This window comes from Heterodontus francisci, chromosome 11, assembly GCF_036365525.1.
Source record: "Heterodontus francisci isolate sHetFra1 chromosome 11, sHetFra1.hap1, whole genome shotgun sequence".
In the NCBI taxonomy this organism is placed as follows: domain Eukaryota; kingdom Metazoa; phylum Chordata; class Chondrichthyes; order Heterodontiformes; family Heterodontidae; genus Heterodontus; species Heterodontus francisci.
Window position 1 is genome coordinate 62130795 of NC_090381.1, and position 23197 is coordinate 62153991.

Below are 23197 nucleotides of genomic sequence, written 5' to 3' on the forward strand. Positions count from 1 at the left end.
AGTGGGAGTTGAAGGCTAAGTATTACATCGCTAACATTTCCATAAATATAAACATTAGCATATAAGTTTTATTTATTATTACAACCAAATGTTGAAAATTTGGTTTGAAGCATAGCCTACTTTATCTATCTGTTGAGCAATATAATAAATAGAGGAACAGAATTTGATCTCAAATGACTACTGGATAAAACTGCATTACAAAACCACTGCTTTAGAATTCAATTTTAACAAGCACTAATTTTAATACTTGGATGGAAATAATTTTGCACCAAATAAACAATTTATTTTAAACAGGATTTGATCGAATCATACTTGACCTTTGCTTTCAGGTTGGGTTCTTCTTGTGCAGTTACGTTAACTTGGCTCAGCTGGTCTCACTCTCAGTTCTGGGTTAAAAGCTTGTAAATGTAAGCGTCAGATTGAATTTAAGCATATTATCCAACGTGGCACTCCAGTACCATATTGCAAGAATGCTGCATCATTGGATGCATCATTCTTCAGATAAACGGTTGATCCTAAATCCCATCTACCTATTCAGGGGGATATACAAAATCCCACTGTAGTATTCCAAAAACAGCAGGAGGTTCTTGTGCCATCCTGACCAACATACCTTCCTCGACCTCCAACATCAAAAATGTAACTGCAGGTGCAGATTGGTTGCAACGTTCGCCTACATAACTGCAGTCCAAAGGTAATTCATAGTTTAAAAGGAATCAGAATTTTCTTTGCAGAGTTTGAATTTTCCAATCAGAATCCCACCTCTAAAATGGAATGCATTAAAAATGTATAAAATAATTAAAAATGGGATGTATCAATTAGAAACAAGCTCAAGAACCTGGATTCCTCTAGGTCTGCAAATTAAAATATACATAAGAAAGGAAACATAGAAATGTTTAAATTATCACTAAATTATTAGTCTATATCATTTTCTGTATATTACCTTGGGACCAAGTGCAAAAGAAAAATAGTCTGTGGCCACACAACTGAATATTTTCTGACATATATGCTGAAAAACAAAAATCCATTCATTTGTTCAACCCCCACAAAGGAATTTAAATATTCTGGATTCTAAATCTTCCTTGCAGGAGTTTGCCAGCCCATAACAATTTTGGCCATTGCTGTTTCTCCTGGAACTCCCTGTTCAATTTCTTCAGTCTGACTTTTACCCTTCTTACAGCACTAATGTCCCTAACCAAGTTACGGATTACAACCTCTGTGATGAGTTATCCATCCTCAGTCTCTGCAAAGCATTCGGCACAATCCACTATGCCATTCTCCTCCAATCTCTATTTTATTGTTCTGTTCCAGGAACTACACTCACAAGGATCTAACCATGCCCCCATCCTTTTTTCTCAACTGTTTCTGCCCTACTGCGATGTTATTTTCAAAATATCAGTAGAAGCATAGAGAGTAGAGGCAATGGATAGGATAAAAATTGAGAGTAGGGAGATACTAAAAAGGGTGGCATGCTTCGGGTAGATAAGTTATCTGGTCCAGATGGCTTGCATCCCAGCTTGCTAAAGGAAGTGGGGATGCAGATAATGGAAAGCTTGCCATAATCTTCCAATTTTGCCTGGATACAGGGGAGATGTCAGAGGATTGGGGCTTGGCAAATGTGACACCCTTATGTTTTGAAAGTGACTCTGTTTTGTGAAAAATATATATATTTTTTTTAAAAAGGAATTTATAGCTAAGCTGGATAAATGCTTTTTAAACAAGGGGACCGTGAGGGCTGGATTCGCAACAGTGTTACTGTTTGTCACCTGGCTTGGGCTCGGCTGAGCCAACACCATGACAAGAGGGGCTGAAAACTGAAACACTCTTTGATTGGACTAGCCTAGTAGCAGGTACAGAACATCTGGATAGAAAACTGCCAAGCTGTTCAGCTGTTAGAGTTTGTGTGTGCGTCAAGTCTGGAAGGAGAAAGAAAAGCCAAGTGCTGCTAAAGAAGGACAAGTAAAGGAAAGAATTCTAAGATCAGAAGACTATAGCCCATCTTATTTTCTCACAACTCCCTAAAAAAACTCGGTGAATTTCAGTGTGTCATTTCATCTTGTTCCTGCACTTTAAGAAGGCCTGCCAAATTGCTTTTCAACGCCACCTATAAAAGAACTGTTTTTAAAAGACCTGTCTACGTACTCAGAAGGTTGGACTGAATACCAGTTTGGAACAACATATCTCATCTGCTGTTTCCTTCAAAAACCGAGCAAGTAGTTAACACAAATGATTTTTCTGTCACAGAGCTCTGATATAAAAAGTATTTTTTTACTTTTTCCAGTTAACCGATTTAGATATAGGAATATATTTATGTGCGTGAATGTGAGTGTGAAGGGACCAAAGTTAAAAAGGGACTTTACAAATTAGTTAAGATGGAAGAGAGAACTTTTAAAAAATTAATGTTGAATATTTAAAAATTTGATCTATGTGCTATTGTTTTACTTCGTTACTAGTTATGACTGATTTTATAATAAATTTTGTTGTTCAGTAAAGAAACCTGGTTTAGTGTGTTCTATTCTGGGGGAAAGATAGTAGTATCCGATTGACTGTTTCAACAAGTGGAAAATTTAAAGAATATGTTATGACCTGTGGAGAAGTGGACTGAATTAACAGTGCACTTCTCCCACCTCGGTCATAACAGTTTTAATTGGGGGCTTGCTTTTCCGGGATAAACCCAATGCTGACAACATTCAATTATATGTGGGGTAATATAAATTGGAAAAGATGGAAAATAAAAGAATCAGATTTCTTGTGAAATAGGGTAAGGTAGTACCACTCAAAAGGCTGAAAACAAAACTGAGGCTCATGAAATACAAGGGTCAGCGTCCAATTGGACAAAAATGAAGTGGCTTAAGAACTGAAAACAGCGAGTCGTGGTAAATGGTTGTTTTTCAGACTGGAGGATAGTAGACAGTGGTGTTCCCCAAGGGTCAGTGCTGGGACCACTGCTTTTTGTGCTATATATAAATGACTTGGATCTTGGAAAACAGAGTAGAATCTCAAAATTTGCTGTTGACACCAAACTTGGAGGGGCGGCAAACAGTGAGGATCATATAAACTGCCTGAACAGGTCATAGATAGGCTAACAAAATGGGCAGACAAGTGGCAGATGGAATTTACTGACAAGTGTGAAGTGATGCATGCTGGCAAAAGGAATAGGGAGAGGCAATATATCCTTAACGGCACAGTCCTAAAGTGTGTGCAGGAACAGAGGAACCTGGGAATGCCTCTGCAAAGATCTTTGAAGGTGGCAGGATATATTGAGAGGGTGGGATCATGGGCTTCATAAATAGAGGCACTGAGTAGAAAAGCAGGGAAGTTATGCTGAACCTTTATAAAGCTCTGGTTAGGCCCGAACTGGAGTACTGTGCGCAGTTCTGGTCACCACAGTTCAGGAAGGATGTGAGGGTCCTTGAGAGAGTGCAGCGGAGATTTACCAGAATGGTTCCAGGCATGGAGGATCTGAGTTACAAGGTTAGGTTGGAAAAGCTGGGTTTGTTCTCCTTAAAACAAAGGAGATTGAGGAGAGATTTAATGGAAGTATACAAGATTGTGACAGGCTTAGATACGATAGACAAGGAAAAACTGTTCCCATTAATAAGGACTGGGCGACACAGACTGAAAGTTTTGGGCAAAACACACAGGTGGAATACGAGAAAGCACTTTTTAAGTAGCAGGTGGTAATGACCTGGAACTCGCTGGCCACGATGGCGGTGGAAGCGGAGCCGATCAATAACTTCAGGTGAACGTTGGATGAACTTGATAGAACCTGAGAGAAATGAACTTGGAAGGTTATGGGGATCAAGCTGGGGAGTGGGACTGACTGCATAGCTCTGTGGAGAGTTGGCTTGGACTCGATGGGCTGAATGGTCTCCTTCTGTGCCATAAATGACTCTATGACAGCTTTTAGATATACATTGATGGTATCTAACTCCACCACTCCGCTACACCCTTGACCGCCTCTGTGCTGTTAGACAGCTTCTCTGACATCCAGTCCTGGATGAATCATAACATCCTCCAGCCATTGTCTTTAGGCCTCATCACAAACTCTGTACTTTGCCAATGATTCTTTGCCCTTCTCCAGCCAATGTTTCAGGCTGAACCAGACTGTTTGCAATCTGAGTGTCCGTTTTGAACCTGAACCAGTAAAAGATCCCATATCCTCTCTACAACTAAGACTTCTTACTTCCACCTTATCTCAGTCTGTCTGCTGTTGAATGCCTCATATGTGCCTGTTATCTCCAGACTTGACTATTCCAACAGTATCCTTACAACTTTCTGCTGGTTGGATTCATACCTAATGCAAAGGAAGATGGTTGTGGTTGTTGGAAGTCAATCATCTGAGCTCCAGGACATCACTGCAGGAGTTCCTCAGGGTAGTGTCCTAGACCATACCATCTTCAGCTGCTTCATCAATGACCTTCCTTCAATCATAAGGTCAGAAGTGGGAATGTTCGCTGATGATCGCACAATGTTCAGCACCATTCGCAACTCCTCAAATACTGAAGCAGTCCATAGAAATGTAGAAATGCAGCAAGACCTGGACAATATCCAGGCTTGGGCTGATAAATGTCAAGTAACATTCGCCCCACACAAATGCCAGGCAATGACCGTCTCCAACAAGAGAGAATCTAACCATCTCCCCTTGACATTCAATGGCATTACCATCGCTGAATCACCCACTATCAACATCCTAGGGGCTACCATTGACCAGAAACTGAACTGCAGTAGTCATATAAATACCGCGGCTACAAGAGCAGGTCAGAGGCTAGGAATCCTGCAGCGGGTAACTCACCTCCTGACTCCCCAAAGCCTGTCCTCCATCGACAAGGCACAAGTCAGGAGTGTGATGGAATACTCTCCACTTGCCTGGATGGATGCAGCTCCAACAACACTCAAGAAGCTCGACACCATCCGGAACTAAGCAGCCCGCTTGATTGGCACCCCATCTACAAACATTCACTCCCTCCACCACCGACGCACAGTGGCAGCAGTGTGTATCATCTACAAGATGCACTGCAGCAATGCACCAAGGCTCCTTAGACAGCACCTTCCAATCCCGCGACCTCTACCACCTCGAAGGACAAGAGCAGCAGATGCATGGGAACACCACCACCATCCTGAATTGGAACTATATCACCGTTCCTTCACTGTCGCTGGGTCAAAATCCTGGAACTCCCTTCCTAACAGCACTGTGAGTGTACCTACCTCACATGGACTGCAGTGGTTCAACAAGGCAGCTCACCATCACCTTCTCAAGGGCCATTAAGGATGGGCAATAAATGCTGGCCTAGCCAGTGACGCCTACATCCCATGAATGAATAAAAAAAAGATTGTTATCATTCACCCTCCATAAATTCAAAATTGTCCAAAGCCCTGCTGTGCACAACCAGTCCTACTTGCCCACCACCACTCATCGGCTCTCTATTACCAACACTTTAAGTCTGAAATACTCGTCCTCATTTTTAAATTCTCCATATTTTTATTCCACTCTATTTCCATAATCTCTTCCAGTCCTATGCTCCTCAAACAGTTCATTCCTCTGACTCTAGTTTTCTGTGCGTCACCCCTTTCCATCCTTTCACCATCACCAGCAGGGCCTTTAACCTGTGCTAACATCTGCAATTCTCTGTTTGCTCCTGTAAAAATCTCTTCAAAATCTGACAAATCCTTGAGTCACCCTCTTTAATCCTTCCTTTCCTGGTTCACTGTTGGTTTTCCATACACTTATTGTATGAAACACCCCAGGATGTTTTATTTAAGATTAAAGACACTTTATAAATGGAATTTGTTGTTGTCTGTGCCATAATCCTGTTAATTGTGTTATTTTGCTCCATTCAAACCTACGTAATACAAAGATGGACAAGCTTTTCATGCAGCTCACCACCATCTCAAGGGCAATTAGGGATGGGCAATAATGCTGGCCTAGCCAGCCACACTCACATCCTATGAAAGAATAAAAAAAGTAGCACTAATCAGTTATTTTTGGCATGTATATAACTACTAAACATTCCAGTTGATAATAAAATGGAATATTAACCTCAATGCCAACATGTACACATAACTGTGAAAACCTACCATGAAAACCTTCTGTATTTTCATGATATCTTTGACGCTGAGTCGGTTTTCTAGCTGATCCAGAACCTTTTTTGATGTTTCCATTTTATCAGAATTCGAATCACTTGTTCTGGACTCTCGCTCATTTTCAGTTTTTATAGACTTAACTAGCAACTGAGCTGACATTCTTCAAAACTTCAAGGTTCGCAGCAGAGGGCTTCTAACAGAAAAACAGACATGTTACTTTCATAAAATGCAATTTTGACTGATCATGGTTTTGGTCTTCAAATTACATTTTCTAAATTTTTCAAAGCTTTCCTTAAGAACACATATAATTGTTTTGTGAAATTACTATACAGTTTTGCGACATTAAATCTAGGAGATTACATACTCAGACATTTTTGGGAGAAGGCACCAAAAAACCTAGTACTTGTGATTTGCAAGCAGATTCCATACAATACACATTCCAACGGGCATACATTCTGACAGATACTTCTCCCACATTTGTTGTTTTAGGGAGGACAACTTACACCACAATGCAGGAATGAATTTTCTTGCAACTAGCATTGTTACTCTACCTGTGTGTTGCATGAAATGCTTACCCATTAGTCGTGGGTATGCCCAGCAGACACAGGTCTGGATTTGTAGAGATTGAGAGATCTGGTAAAGTCTCCGTGACCTCCTCTGTGACCAGAATTGTTCAATGAGAGGGTATAGATGGAACACGTGCAGTAGTGCTCATACAAACCTGAGTATTTGTTGAAGTCTTAGAATTGTTGGACTAGGGTTGGTACGATCCTGAACAGGTAGAGAAGGCAAGTAAGTAAATCAATATTTATTCAGTGTCCTTCCCCAGAGTGATAGGAAAAGTGCTTCATGTCTCCTGGTAGGTGTATGCTGGCTAGATAGGATGATGGCAAGGGAAAGATTTTCAATTCTACAGGTCAGCATGTTGCCAGAATTTCAAACCAGACAATGACCACACATAGCAGCAGGATTCACAAACACATAGGCCCAGATTCTGCTGACAGCTGCAAAGCAAGGGCACTCGCTGCTGACCTCAAAGAAAGATTCATTGAGAGATCTAGTGATTGCTGTGGCGAGAACTTTTATCTCTCTCACCGTGCAATTGATTGTTGGATTGTTTAATCGTGACTCCCAGCATTGAGTTGTAGTGATGTCACCAAACTGCCTAAGCAGCCTATCACATTAAAGAATTCTCACTGACAGGTAACCAGGAAATGAAAAACACCAATAAACAAATCACTTTTTAAAAATTTTATACAGAGCAAAGATTGGGACATACACATGGGGTGAAGGTGAAAAATCGTTTAAATTTTAATTATTTAAAAAAGTCTAGTTAACAATCACATTGGAGACATTTAACAACATTCCACAGATTTTTCAGAACCAGATCAGTTGTTCAGCAGTAATTATTACTCAGATCGCCGTTAAAAACCCAGTTTCACCTCATTGAACAAGGCTTAACTTTACATGGGTTTCTAACAATTGATTTCACCGATTGTTGGCTCTGCAGGGCAGGGTGTGGAAGGGTGGGGGGGCGGTGTTGCGGTATCCATAGCGCCGTCTATGGTAGAGAATTGATTGACACACTGCCAACTTCAGCATTTCCATATTAATCTGTGCTTGCGCTGAATCCTGAAGTTGTGGTCAGATTCAGAGGCGTAATTATGGCGAATGCTGAGAGTTCACCGCCAAAAACCCCACAAATTACAGGCCATTGTATTTTACAGCACAGAAAAAGGCTATTCGGCTCAACAGATCCATGATGGTGTTTACGCAACAGAGAGCCTCCTCCCAATCTACTTCATCTCACCCTATAAGCTACTGGAACTTGCATTCCTGAACACCTGAAAGGAAGTGAAAAAGTTTTTTGTTAATGCGTCGGATAAGATGAAGGATGAAATGAAATTATGGAGCAGAACAGCTTTGCGATAAGGTGAGTCGGTGCTTCTGGAGAGAGAGAGAGGTCAAGTGTGTACATGTGGTGGCAAATGGCACTAAGCATGGATCTCAGGATGCGGGGAGAGCAGCAGTCCAAGGAATGTTGTATTTCTTGGAGATACCTGTAATCCTGGGTGGAGGTGGTGTTAATACCTGCCCTTATGCCTCCTCTCTCCTCACCATCCAAGGCCCCAAACACTTCCAAGATCCAAGTCATTTATACATATATCAAAAAAGGAGTGATCCCAGCACTGACCCTTGGGGAACACCCCTGTCTACCATCCTCCAGTCTGAAACACAACCATTTACCACGACTTGCTGTTTTCTGTCCTTAAGCCAATTTTTTATCCAATTGAACACTGACCCTCCTATTCCATGAGCCTCAATTTTGTTCACCAGCCTTTTATGTGGTACTTTATCAAAAACTTTCTTAAAATCAATATAGATAACATCTATTGCTTTCCCTTCATCAATTAGATTAGTCAAGCATGATCTACCTTTTACAATTTGTGCTGGCTAGCGTTAGTTAACTCAGACCTCTCCAAGGGCCTGTTAATTTTTTCCCTGGTTATTATTTCTCAAACTTTACAAATCACTGATGTTAAATCAACTGGCCTGTAGTTGCTAGGACTGTCCTTACACCCTTTCTTGAATAAGGGTGTCACACTTACCACTCTCCAATCCTCTCCCAAATCTAGGAAAGATTAGATTATGGCACTATCTTCACCCCCACTTCCTTTAACAACCTGGAATGCAAGCCATCCGGATGAGGTGACTTACCTACCCTAAGCATAGTCAGCCTTTCCAGTACCTCCTGCCTTTCAATTTTTACCCTAACCATTGCCTCTACTCTCTCTGCTTCTACTGATATTTTGTCAGATTCCTTTTCCTGAGTAAACACCAATACAAAGTACTCATCAAGTATTCTAGCCTTGACCTGTGTCTTTAAACATATATTACCCTCTTTGTCCCTAATAGGCCCCACTCACTATTTACATGCCGGTAGAAGATTTTTGGTTCCCTTCTATGTTGACTGCCATTCAATTCTCATATTCTCTCTTTGCCAGTCTTAATTTCCTCTTCACCTCCCCTCTCAATTTATTGTATGTATTTGGCCTGGTTCTGACTTGAAGAATTAACCAGACATGCATAATGCACCCTACTTTTTAGTTTCATCATAATCTCTATCGCCCTTGTTTTTGGTTCCCTTTGCAGCTTTTGCCCTTGCTGGAATGTACCTAGCCTATACCTGAAGCATCTCTTCCTTAAAGATAACCCATTGTTCTGTTGCAGTTTTTCCTGTCAGTCTTTGGTTCCATTTTATCCTGGCTAGATCCCTTCTCAACACATTGAAATTATCCCTCTTCCAATCTAGCTGTTCTACCTTATATCATTCCTTGTTTTCTGCAATACAATTCTAGACCTTATGATACTATGATTACTCTTAACCAGTGCTTCCCACAGACATTTGGTCCACCTCACTTTCCAAAACCAGATCCAGCAATGCCTCCTTTCTCATTGGGCTGAGAACATACTGATTAATTAAGTTCTCCTGAACACATTTCAGAAATTCCTCCCCTCCTTTCCCTTTACCCTTAACATTATCCCAATCAATATTCAGGTAATTAGAGCCCCCAATATCACCACTCTATAGGTCTTGTAAATCTGTGATTTCCCTGCAGACTTGCTCCTCTATGTCTCTCTCTCACTATTTGGGGGCCGACAGAATATCTTGAGTAGCATGATCATACCCTTTTTGCTTTTCAACTCTAATCAAGTGGATTCTGCCTTTGCCACCTCAAGGACTCAGATAGCAGGAAACAGCGAGAGCGGAGCCGAAGTATAAACAGAACGGGAGAGAGAGAGTTCATGTAGACAGCGGGAAACAGCGACAGCGGAGCTGGAGTATAAAGAGACCAGGAGAGAGAGAGAGTTCACTCAGACAGCGGGAAACAGCGAGAGCGGAGCCGCAGTATAAAGAGACCGGGAGAGAGAGCGAGAGTTCATTCAGACAGCGGGAAACAGCGAGAGCGGAGCCGGAGTACAAAGAGACAGGGAGAGAGAGAGAGAGTTCATTCAGACAGTGCCGGAGGTTTGAAAAATAGTCAACAGTGACATCACAGGAAAGCTGCAAGGTAATTGGTTGGTGAGTAACTGCTGTTAAGGAATAACTCTAAATAGCTGGGTTTGTAACTAAAGTAAAGAGAAAGGTCTACAGTTCTTTTCTGATATTGTAGGTAGTGTTTTTTTGGGGGGAGAATCAAGGTTCCTAGTGTAAATAATCTAATTTTTAGGTAATTTAAGGGAGTAAAAACAGTGGAAAAAAAACAATGAGTGAAATCACAGGAAAACCGTAAGTTCATTGTTTGGCACTTTTTGGGATTTTCTTCTCCCTGCTGCTTTCACATGCGTTCAAATCCTCTGAAGAAGGAATTTTCCTCCACACAAGATCAGGGGGCAGGTTGTTCAACCTTGCCCGTCTAAGAGCGAAGTCCAAAGTACGGAAAGTCCTCATCAGAGAACTCCTCTTTGCTGACGATGCTGCTTTAACATCTCACACTGAAGAGTGCCTGCAGAGTCTCATCGACAGGTTTGCGTCTGCCTGCAATGAATTTGGCCTAACCATCAGCCTCAAGAAAACGAACATCATGGGGCAGGACGTCAGAAATGCTCCATCCATCAATATTGGTGACCACGCTCTGGAAGTGGTTCAAGAGTTCACCTACCTAGGCTCAACTATCATCAGTAACCTGTCTCTAGATGCAGAAATCAACAAGCGCATGGGTAAGGCTTCCACTGCTATGTCCAGACTGGCCAAGAGAGTGTGGGAAAATGGCGCACTGACACGGAACACAAAAGTCCGAGTGTATCAGGCCTGTGTCCTCAGTACCTTGCTCTATGGCAGCGAGGCCTGGACAACGTATGCCAGCCAAGAGCGACGTCTCAATTCATTCCATCTTCGCTGCCTTCGGAGAATACTTGGCATCAGGTGGCAGGACTATATCTCCAACACAGAAGTCCTTGAAGCGGCCAACACCCCCAGCTTATACACACTACTGAGTCAGCGGCGCTTGAGATGGCTTGGCCATGTGAGCCGCATGGAAGATGGCAGGATCCCCAAAGACACATTGTACAGCGAGCTCGCCACTGGTATCAGACCCACCGGCCGTCCATGTCTTCGCTATAAAGACGTCTGCAAACGCGACATGAAATCGTGTGACATTGATCACAAGTCGTGGGAGTCAGTTGCCAGCATTCGCCAGAGCTGGCGGGCAGCCATAAAGACAGGGCTAAATTGTGGCGAGTCGAAGAGACTTAGTAGTTGGCAGGAAAAAAGACAGAGGCGCAAGGGGAGAGCCAACTGTGCAACAGCCCCGACAAACAAATTTCTCTGCAGCACCTGTGGAAGAGCCTGTCACTCCAGAATTGGCCTTTATAGCCACTCCAGGCGCTGCTTCACAAACCACTGACCACCTCCAGGCGCGTATGCATTGTCTCTCGAGATAAGGAGGCCCAAAGATGAAGATGAAGAGATGAATTGTTTGGTAAGTAACTGCTAATTTGAATTACCTATTCTAAATTGATTTCGGATTAAAGGTGAATAGGAGAAATATTTTACAGATTGAAAACTAAAGACCAGTCGGAAATTTAAAAAACAAATCAAAATTTAATTAAATAAAATAGAGAGGCAGGGCCAGGCAATGTGTTGTACATGATGTGGGAGCTGGTGGACCCCATTGTGGTTCCTGGTGAACACATCTGTAGCAAGTGTTGGCTGCTCGAGGAACTCCGGCTCAAAGTTGATGAGCTGGAGTCTGAGCTTCGGACACTGCGACACATCAGGGAGGGGGAGAATTACCTGGACGCTGTGTTTCAGGAAGCATTCACACCCCTTAGATTAACTACCCTGAATGCGGCCAGTGGTCAGGGACAGGAGGGTGTGACTATGAGTGAGGCAGCTGGAGGGATCCAGGAGGTAGTGCTGCAGGAGCCTCAGCCTTTTCCAACAGGTTCAAGATTCTTGCTCCCTGTGTGGACGAGAGCAAGGACTGTGGGGAGGATGAGCAAACTGACCATAGCACCGTGGTACAGGGAGCCATTCAAGTGGGGGGAGAAAAGAGAAATGTAGTCGTAATCGGGGATAGTATAGTTAGGGGCATAGACACTGTGGCCAGAATCAAGAGTCCCGAAGGCTATGTTGCCTACCTGATGCCAGGGTTCGGGATATCTCATCTGGGCTCCAGAGGAACTTCGAGTGGGAGGGGAAAGATCCAGTTGTCGTGGTCCACGTAGGTACCAACGATGTAGGTAGAACGAAGTTAGAGGTTCTGCTGAGGGAATATGAGCAGCTAGGGGCTAAATTAAAAAGCAGAACCAAAAAGGTAATAATTTCCGAATTACTACCTGAGCCACGAGTAAATTGGCAATGGGTTAAAAAGATTAAAGAGGTAAATGCGTGGCTCAAAGATTGATGTGGGAGAAATGGGTTCGAATTCGTGGGACATTGGCACCAATAATGGGGAAGGAGGGAGCTGTTCCGATGGGATGGGCTCCACCTGAATCATGCTGGGAACAGAGTCCTGGTGAATCACATAACTAGGGCTGTAGATAGGGCTTTAAACTAAATAGTGGGGGAGTGGGGGGGGGGAGGGGGGTGGCGGCGGAGGGTTCAGTTGCATGGAAAAACAGAAAGTTAAAGGAGAAGGTAGGAGTGCAGGTTAGTGGTGAGGTTGATTGTTACCAAACTGCAAGAAATATACTGGTTAAACCAGAAGAGAGAAATAATAAACAGGCGAATAAAGCATCAGTGCTGAGGGACAGGTTAGGGGGTCTAGCCCAAATAAGAGTTCTATATACAAATGCACGGAGTGTAAGGAATAAACTAGATGAGCTGCGGGCACAAATTCAAATGGAAAATTATGATGTGGTGGCCATTGTGGAGACGTGGCTGCAGGATGGTCGGGACTGGGAACTAAATATACCTGGTTATAAAGTTTACAGGAGGGACAGGGAAAATGGCAGAGGGGGTGGAGTAGCCTTACTGATTAGAAATAATATCACCTCATTGGTGAGGGCAGATATACTGAGGGGAAAGCATCCAGTGGAGACCTTATGGGTGGAATTAAGGAACAGAAAAGGATCTAAAACTGTAATAGGTGTTGTGTATAGACCCCCTGGTAGCAGTTCTGAGGTGTTAAGATTGTATAAATGCACAAATTAGGCAAGTGTGTAACAAAGGCAGAGTAGTATTAATGGGGGATTTTAACTTACACATAGATTGGGAGAGGCAGACTAGCACCTGTCAGAAAGGTAGTGAATTTCTGGAATCTGTCCGGGATAGTTTCCTACAGCAATATGTCCTAGATGTAACAAGGGGACAGGCAATATGAGATTTAGTTATGAGTAATGAGCCAAATTTAATTAGTAGCCTAACTGTGCGTGAACATTTATCAAATAGTGATCACAACATGATTGAATTCAAGATAGCGTTTGAAAGTGAAAAGCACGAATCAGCTACTAGAAGTCTAAAAACTTGGGTAAGGCTGACTTTACCGGGATGAGACAGAGACTGTCCATGGTAAACTGGGTAGATCGGTTAATGGGTCAAACGACTGAAGAACAGTGGAGAATATTTAAAGAAACATTTAACGAAATACAGGCGAGTATATATCCCTGCGAGGAAAAAGCTCCACTTCACAGAAAAAACAGCCATGGACAACTAAAAAGATTAGGGATAGCATAAAACAAAAAGAAAGGGCTTACAAAAATGCAAAATGCAGCACAGATCCGGCCGAATGGGATCGATACAAAGACCAGCAAAGGATCACAAAGTAGCTTATAAGAGCTACTAAAAGAGATTATGAAAGGAAACTTGCAAGGGACATCAAAATCAATAAGAAGAAATTTTATCGTTACATAAAGGGAAAACGGGTGGTCAATAGCAATGTAGGCCCACTAAAAGCTGAAACTGGAGATATTGTCATTGATAATGGGGAAATGGCAGACATGTTGAACAATTACTTTGCCTCAGTATTTACAGTTGAAAAGAAGGATAACTTGCCGGAAGTCCTGAAAAAATTAATAGCTGATAGGGGACAGGGACTTAATACAATTAACGTATGTAAAACATCAGTAACAAGGAAATTAATGGAACTAAAGAGTGAGAAATCCCCAGGAACTGATGGTTTCCATCCGAGAGTGTTAAAGGAAGTAGGGTAGCACACTGTAGATGCCCTAACTATAGTCTTTCAGAGTTCCCTAGATTCAGGAGTGGTCCCTCTGGATTGGAAAGTTGCACACGTCACTCCACTTTTTAAGAAGGGCGAAAGGGGGAACCAAGGAAATTACAGACCAGTTAGCCTGACATCTGTGGTGGGCAAGTTGCTGGAGTCTATAATCAAAGATAGGGTGATTGAACTGCTAGAAAGTTTTCAGTTAATCAGGGACAGTCAGCATGAATTCATGACGGGAAGGTCATGCCTGACAAATCTCATTGAATTTTTTGAAGAGGTGACTAAGGTAGTGGACAGGGGAATGTCTATGGATGTTATTAATATGGACTTCCAGAAGGCATTTGACAAACTCCCACATAAGAGACTGTTAACTAAGGTAGAAGCCCATGGAGTTGAGGGCAAATTATTGACATGGTTAGGAAGTTGGTTGAGTGGTAGGCGACAGAGAGTGGGGATAATGGGTAAGTACTCTGATTGGCAGGATGTGACTAGTGGTGTCCCGCAGGGATCTGTGTTGGGGCCTCAATTATTCATAAACGACTTGGATGATGGCATAGTAAGTCATATATCCAAAGTTGCTGATGATACAAAGTTAGGCAGCATTGCAGACAGTCCAGATGATAGCATTAAATTGCAAAGAGATATGACAGACTAGGTGAGTGAGCAAAACTGTGGCAGATGGATTTCAATGCAGGAAAGTGTGAGATTATCCATTTTGGACCAAAAAAGGATAGAGCAAGGTACTTTCTCAATGGTTAAGTACAGTGGATGTCCAAAGAGACTTGGGGGTTCAGGTGCATAGATCTTTAAAATGCCACAAGCAAGTGCAGAAAATAATCAAAAAGGTTAATGGAATGCTAGCCATTATATCTAGAGGACTGGAGTATAAAGACACAGAGGTTATGCTGCAGCTGTACAAAACCCTGGTTAGACCCCACTTGGAGTACTGTGAGCAGTTCTGGGCACCACACCTTAGGAAGTATATATTGGCCTTGGAGGGAATGCAACGTAGGTTTACAAGAATGATACCTGGACTACAGGGGTTAAGTTACGAGGAGAGATTACACAAATTAGGCCTGTTTTTGCTAGAATTTAGAACGTTAAGGGGTGATCTGATCGAAGTCTTCAAGATATTAACAGGAAATGACAGGCTAGATAAAGATAAACTATTTCCACTGGTTGGAGATTCTAAAACTAGGGGGCATAGTCTAAAAATTAGGACCAGACCGTTCAGGAGAGATGTTAGGAAGCACTTCTTCACGCAAAGGGTGGTAGAGGTTTAGAACTCTCTCCCACAAACAGCAGTTGAAGATAGAACAGTTGTTAATTTTAAATCTGAGATCGATTTTTGTTAAGCAAAGATATTAAGGGATATGGGCCATAGGCAGGTATATGGAGTTAGGCCGCTGATCAGCCATGATCTCATTGAATGGCGGGACAGGCTCAAGGGGCTGAATGGCCTACTCCTGTTCCTATCTTCCTACATCCATGCTTTCCAACACTACAATGTTTTCCCTAATCAGTACTGCCACCGCACCTCCATTTTTCCTTTTCTATCTTTTGTGAACACTTTATATCCTTGTATATTAAGTGCCCAGTCCTCACCATTTTTAAGCCACCTTTCCATTATTGCCATTACATCATATTCCCATACTGCTATTTGTGCTTTCAGCTCACAAACCTTATTCACCACACTTTCTGCGTTTACATACATGTATTGTAATCCTGCCATTGCATTCCTCATAGTCCTTCTCTGTCCGCTCCCATCTAAGATGGAACTACTCCCTTCTCTAGTACTGTCCAATATTCTCACATTATGCACCTTATTCCTCTTTTCTACTTCTATATTCTGGTGCCCATCTCCCTGCCAATTTAGTTTAAACCCTCCCAACCACACTAGTGAACCTCCCCGCGAGGACATTGGTCCCAGTTCTGTTTAGGTGCAATCTGTCCCTTTTGAACAGGTGCCTTCTGCCCCAGAACTGGTCGCAATGCCCCAGGAATCTGAAGTCCTCCCTCCTGCACCATGCTCAAGCCACACCTTGATGCTCCCTATCTTCCTATTTCTACTTCTGCTAGTGTGTGGAACTGGGAGTAATCCAGAGATTACCACCTTTGAGGTCCTACTCTTCCTCCCTAGCTCCTGAAAATCTGACCATAGGACCTCAATATCTGCCCTTGCTATGACGTTGGTACCAACATGTACCACAACTTCTGGCTCACTCCCCCCTGTAGAATATCCTGCATCATCTGCATGATGTCCTTTACCCTGGCCCCAGGAAAGCAACAGACCATACGGCACTCACGGTGATGGTTACAGAAATGTTTGTCTGTCCACCTGACTGTGGAATCTCCTACAACTGCATTTCTACACATTGGTGCTCCCTCCTGTACAGTCCCGTGCCCATTGGTGCCACGGTCTGGACTGCACTCCTTCAGGGTATCGTCACCCCAGCAGTCTCCAATGCTGAGTACCTGTTTCAGAGTGGCACACACCCTGAAGACTTCTGCACCTCCTGCCTCTTCCTGGCCTTCCGGATGGTCACACACCTACTATCACTGCTTGTGGGCTGCGTACCTCCTGAAAAGTACGATCCAGGAAACTCTCCTGATAAAGAAAGGGAGAACAGAATATGAATGTAAGCTAGCAAAAAATATAAAAACGGACTGTAAAAGCTTCTATAGGTACGTAAAAAGGAAACGTTTGCCTAAGACAAATGTGGGTCCATTACGGCAGAGTCAGGAGAATTTATAACGGGGAATAGAGATATGGCAGAGAAGCTAAATGTTTTCACTGAGGAAGATACAAGAAATCTCCCAGAATTAGAGATCCAAGGGATCAGGGGGAATGAGGAATTGAAGGAAATTAGTATTAGTAAGAAGGCTGTATTGGAGAAATTAATGGGACTGAAGGTTAATAAGTTCCCAGGACCTGATATTCTACACCCCAGAGTGTTGAAAGAGGTAGCAATAGAGATAGTGGATGCATTGGTGATCATCTTCCAAAATTCTATAGATTCTGGAGCGGTTCCTACAGATTGGAAGGTCGCAAATGTCACCCCACTATTTAAGAAGGGAGGGAGAGAGAAAACAGGAAATTACAGACCTGTTAGCCTTAAATCAGTCGTTGGGAAAATGTTAGAATCTGTTCTAAAGGATGTGATAAATGGACACTTGGATAATAATGATCTGATTGGGAATAGTCAACATGGATTTATGAATGGGAAATCATATTTGAAAAACCTATTGGAGTTTTTTGAGGATGTTACTAACAGAATTGATAAAGGGGAGTTGGTGGACGTAGTATACTTGGATTTTCAGAAAGCCTTTGATAAAGTCCCACACAGGACGTTGGTTAGCAAAATAAAAGCACATGGGATAGGAGGTAATATACTGGCACAGATTAAGAATTGGATAATAGGCAGAAAACAGAGAGTATGAATAAACAGGTGGCAAGCTATGACTAGTAGGGTACCACAGGGATCAGTGCTTGGGCCCCAGATGTTCACAATATATATCAATGATTTGGATGTGGGGACCAAATTTCCAAGTTCGCGGATGACATAAAACTAGGTGGGAATGCGTGTTGTGAGGAAGATGCAAAGCTGCTTCAAGGGGATTTGGAAAGACTTAGTGAGTGGGCAAGAACATGGCAGATGGAATATAATATGGAAAAATGTGAGGTTATCCATTTTGGTAGGAGGAATAGATGTGCAGAGTTTTTCTTAAATGGTCAGAGAGCAGAAAGTGTAGATATACAAAGGGACCTGGGTGTCCTTGTCAATAAATCACTGAAAGCTAACATGCAGGTGCAGCAAGCAATTAAGAAGACTAATGGCATGTTAGCCTTTATTGCAAGAGGATTTGAGTACAGGAGTAGAGGAGTCTTGCTTCAATTGTATAGAACCTTGGTTAGACCGCATTTGGAGTACTGTGTAGAGTTTTGGTCCCCTTACCTTAGGAAGGATATTATTGTCATAGCGGGAGTGCAACTAAGGTTCACCAGATGTGTTCCTGGGATGGCGGGACTGTCCTAGGAAGACAGATTGGGGAAACTGGGCCTGTATTCTCTAGCGTTTCGAAGAATGAGAGGTGATCTCATTGAAACGTACAAAATACTTAAAGGGATAGACAGGGTAGATGCAGCTAAGATGTTTATTCTGGTTGGGGAGTCTAGAACCAGGGGACACAATTTCAAAATAAGGGGGAAGCCACTTAGGACAGAAATGAGGAGAAATTTCTTTATTTAGAGGGTTGTGAATCTTTGGAATTCTCTCCCCCAGAGGGCTGTGTCATTGAGTATGTTTAAAGCAGAGATTGACAGATTTCTAAATACAAATGACATAAGGGGATATGAGGATAGTGTGGGAAAAAGGAATTGAAGTGGAAGATCAGCCATAATCATACTGAATGGCGGGGCATGCTCAATGGGCTGAATGGTCTACTCCTGCTCCTCCACAGTGACTCCAGCTGCTTCATGCTCAGAAATCCTGAGCTCGAGCTGAAGCAGCTGGAGACATTTCGTACACACATGATCGGCCAAGAAATGTGAAGTGTCCTGCAGTTCCCACATGACCCAGGATTTGCAAGCAACAGGTCAGTTTCCCGTCCATGATCTAAAAAAAACCTCTATTCGCTCTTTTAGGATCTAGTTGGTACCTTGTTTAAACTTACTAATTCTAATTAATGCATCTAGATCTGCTCTGTGCTGTTACTCTTATCAATTCACTCACTGTTATACTCACCCTGATCGAGTTTATTAATTTCCTAGTTCCTAATTTGAAAGAATGCCCTAGGTTAGAGAGAAAAAGAGAAATACTCACCAACCACTTACATGCTTTCTTGTGACGACACCCTTTGATTTTTTTTCCCCCGAATGCAGGGTAGTGCAGTGGATGTTGTCTACATGGATATTAGTAAGGCATTTGACAAGGTCCCACATGGCAGACTGATCAGAAAAGTAAAAACCCATGGGTTACAGGGAAATGTGGCGAGTTGGTTCCAAATTTGGCTCAGTGATAGGAAAAAAAGCATAATGGTCGATGAATGTTTTTTGTGAATGGAAGGCAGTTTCCAGCGGTGTTCCACAGGGCTCAATGTTGCTGTTTGTGGAATATATTAATGACTTGGACTTAAATGTAGGAGGCATGATTAGGAAATTTGCGGACGACACAAAAATTGGCCGTGTAGTTGATCGTGAAGGGGATATCTGTAGACTCCAGAATGATATCAATGGTTTAGTTCAATGGCAGAAAAGTGGCAAATGGAATTCAATCCGGTGAAGTGTGAGGTAATGCATTTTGGGAGGGCAAACAAAGCGAGGGAATACACAATAAACGGGAGGATATTGAGAGGGGTAGAGGAAGTGAGAGGCCTTGGAGTGCATGTCCCCAGGTCCCTAAAGGTGGCAGGACATGTAGATAGAGCGGTGAAGAAGGCAAATGGAATGCTTTCCTTTATTGGCTGAGGTACAGAATACAAAAGCAGGGATGTAATGCTGGAACTGTATGAAACGCTGGTTAGGCCACAGCTGGAGTATTGCGTACAGTTCTGGTCACCACATTACAGGAAGGACATAATTGCTCTGGTGAGAGTACAGAGATTTACAAAAATGTTGCCAGGGCTTGAAAATTGCAGCTGTGAGGAAAGATTGGATAGGCTAGGGTTGTTTTCCTTAGAACAGAGGCTGAGGGGTGACTTAATAGAGGTGTACAAAATTACAAGGTGCCAAGATAGAGTGGACAGGAAGGACTGTTTTCCCCTAGCGGAGAGGTCAATTACCAGAGGCCACAGATTTAAGGTGATGAGTAGAAGGATTAGAGGGAACATGAGGTAAAACTTTTTCACCCAGAGGGTGGCAGAGGCAGAAACCCTCAACTCATTTAAAAGGTAACTGGGCCTGCACCTGAAGTGCTGTAACCTGCAAGGCTACGGACCAGGTGCTGGAAGGTGGGATTAGATTGGGTGGCTAGTTTTTTCAGCCGCGCAGACACAATGGGCTGAATGGCCACTTTCTGTGTCATAACTTTTCTATGATTCTAGCTAAGCCAGGTAGATGTAGTTAAGATAGAAATCAGCAATGGCCTCCTGTCCTACCCTAGATCTTTTTGTTGCATCTTCTACAGTGCCTCTGTAAGTTTTTGTGATATGAAGACCAGAACTGTGCACAGTTCTCCAAGTATGGTATTACCAAGGTATACGGAGACCAAAGGCAAAAGCAAAATACTGCGGATGCTGGAAACCTGAAATAGAAACAAATTCTGGAAATACTCAGCAGGTCAGGCAGCATCTGTGGAAAGAGAAACAAAGTTAACGTTTCACATCAATGACCTTTAACCATAACTGGAGTATGTCAGAACTGTAACAGGTTTTAAACAAGTTCAGAAGCAAGGAAAGGGGGAAAGGGGAGGAAAGAACAAAAGGGAATATCTGTGATAGGGTGGTAGGCAGGAGAGATTAAATGACAAAGGGATGACAATGCAAAGCAAAAGGAGATGTTAATGGGACTAGAAAAGAAACAAAAGATAGGTCCAGAGGAGGTGTAAATGGGAAAGCAGAACTATTACCAGCACCTGCCATCCAAAAAAACAGGGCTCAGGTTATGATCTGAAATTGTTGAACTCAATGTTGAGTCCAGAAGGCTGGAAAGTGCCTAATTGAAAGATCAGATGCTGTTCCTCAAGCTTATGATGAGCTTCATTAGAAGTGTAGGAGGCTGAGGACAGAGAGGTCAGAGTGGTAGTGGGGCAGAGAACTGAAAGACAGGCAACCAGAGGCTCGAGGTCATGCTTGCAGACTGAATGGAGGTGCCCTATAAAGGAGTTACTGAATCTCCGTTTAGTCTCTCCAATGTGAGCAGCAAATACAGTATACTAAATTGAAAGAACAAATAAATCATTTTTACTTTGTCATGCTCATGAGACGTGCAGCAATGAAAATACAGAACCTAAACTGAGGGTATAAAAATTGACTTCTCCTGTGAAAAAGTGGAACATGCTGCAAAATGACTGCCGAAGGTCAGATGACCTGGCCCTGTATATTCAAACTATCTTATTGTCCGTTAAGGACAAAAGGATATATTCCAAGCTAAGAGGAGTCAATTACCCCCAAGAACCCATCAAGACACATTCCTGAATTGAGTGGGTTCTTCTGAAACAAAGATGTGAAGTAGCCACATCCTGGTCCATTGTTGGTCAACACAGGGAGGGGGCCCTGCATCTCCTAACAGAAGCAAAATATGACAGATTTTTACCTTAAAAAGTAGCTCTCTGGAGAGAGAGGGGAGAATACACAACATCACAAAAAGCCCGTCCAGCCAAGAGCTGTGAGAGATCCAGCAAAAACTAAAGAAGGAGCCCTGATGCATATTCTACCCTTCAACTGAGTGCAGCAGAGAACTGAAAGTGACCACCGCCTCCAGACTGAAGTCTCAACCACCAGAAAAATCTACAAACAATCCAGGCCTGCAACTTTAAAAGAGAAACTGTCCTCAGAAGATTCAACAGGTTGACTGTGAACCCCGAACATCTATCTCACTTCAAATCACTTACCTTTATCCTATTCGTTCTTCTATGCGCGCGTGCACAAGTGGACGCATGCGTGGGTGCGTTTGTGACCTTTCGGGAATGAATACTGTCAAGTAGTTAATCGCCTGTTTTAAACCTACAAGAAAACCTGTCACTGTCTGTTTGTTTGTCAAATAAACAAAGGGGTTAAAACCCTAGCAAAAAAAACATTTGCTGTGGTCAGTTGGGAGGTGAACAGTGGGAACCACCCACACCCCTTACCACCTGGCTGTAACAATCTGGAAGGTGTGTTTGGGGTCTTGGATGGGGAGAAGGGAGGAGGGTAAAAGGGCAGGTGTTGCATCCCTTACTCTTGCAGGGAAGGGATGTTGAGGATTGAGGACTAGACCAGGGTGCTGCGGAGGGGACAGTCCCTTTGTATCGCTGAAAGGGGAGGGCAAGATGTGTTTCATGGTGGCGTCACGCTGAAAGTGGCGGAAATGACAGAGGATGATCTGTTGAATGTGAAGTCTGGTGGGGTGGAAGGCGAGGACAACGGGAACCCCATCGTGGTTCTGGAAGGCAGGGGATGGGTGAGATCAGAAGTGCCTGAATGGATAGTCGAAGGCTCTATCTTAACATTTCAGGTCAATCACCTTTTGTCAGAACTGGAAAATGTCAGAGCAGTAACAGGTTTAAACAGAAGTGCCAGAATGGACAGTTGAATGCCCTGTCAACCACGGAGGTGGTAAAGGTGGGGGGGGAATCCTCGACTGACGAAAGAGGAAGACATATTGGTATGGAAAGTGGCATCATCAAAACAGATGCGACAGACACGGAGAAACTGGGAGAATGGAACAGGGTATTTATAGGAAGAAAAGTGGAAGCATAATCAAGGTAGCTGTGGGAGTCAGTGGGCTTATAGCGGACATGATATAGTACATATGATACTGATGATCTACTTTCCCATTTAAACTTCCTCTAGACCCATCTTTTGTTTCTTGTCCTGTTACCATTTCCTTTGGCCTTGCACGATCATTTTTTTAAAAACTTGCATTTAGCAGCTAATGACTTTAGGGGACAAACATTTAATAACTACACCTGTAACGGAGACGCTCAGAAACCATCAGTTCATCTTAAAACTTTACGATAAGTAACTGACATTACCAGAAAGCAGCTTCGAAATGATAGTTTCCTGTCCTATTCTGTAACGATAGTAGTCTGTTTCCGATCTCTTCTAGTCCCAGTTCTTGCTGATCTAATCTGACACACTAAACAATCTGAACAGTTCTGAAAATCTCCAATCCCGGCGAAAAGGCTGACTTTTCAAATGAAAGGCCAACAACTGAACACCAGAGTTGAAAAACCATTGGCTGAAAACTGACAGCTGGCATGAATGTAGAAATATTTTTCTGATGTTGGAGTTCAGGCACATTGTTG

General features: G+C 42.9%; 1 protein-coding gene across 8 annotated transcripts in view; it reads right to left on the minus strand.

The window, feature by feature from the left end:
- The window catches only part of LOC137374884 (cilia- and flagella-associated protein 337-like), a 95737-nt gene that overhangs the window by 71598 nt on the left and 942 nt on the right, over nt 1-23197 (minus strand). For 5 of the 8 annotated variants that reach the window (XM_068041460.1, XM_068041459.1, XM_068041458.1 and 2 more), the window contains exons 2-3: nt 6657-6852; nt 6076-6274 (exon numbers count right to left, since the gene is read on the minus strand). In XM_068041460.1, coding sequence (XP_067897561.1) covers nt 6076-6240 — 165 coding nt within the window. In that variant the 5' untranslated portion in view covers nt 6241-6274; nt 6657-6852. Of the gene's footprint in view, nt 1-6075; nt 6275-6656; nt 6853-16830; nt 16861-23197 lie in introns of all 8 variants that reach the window. The other 3 variants (XM_068041456.1, XM_068041454.1, XM_068041457.1) reach the window with 3 other exon arrangements.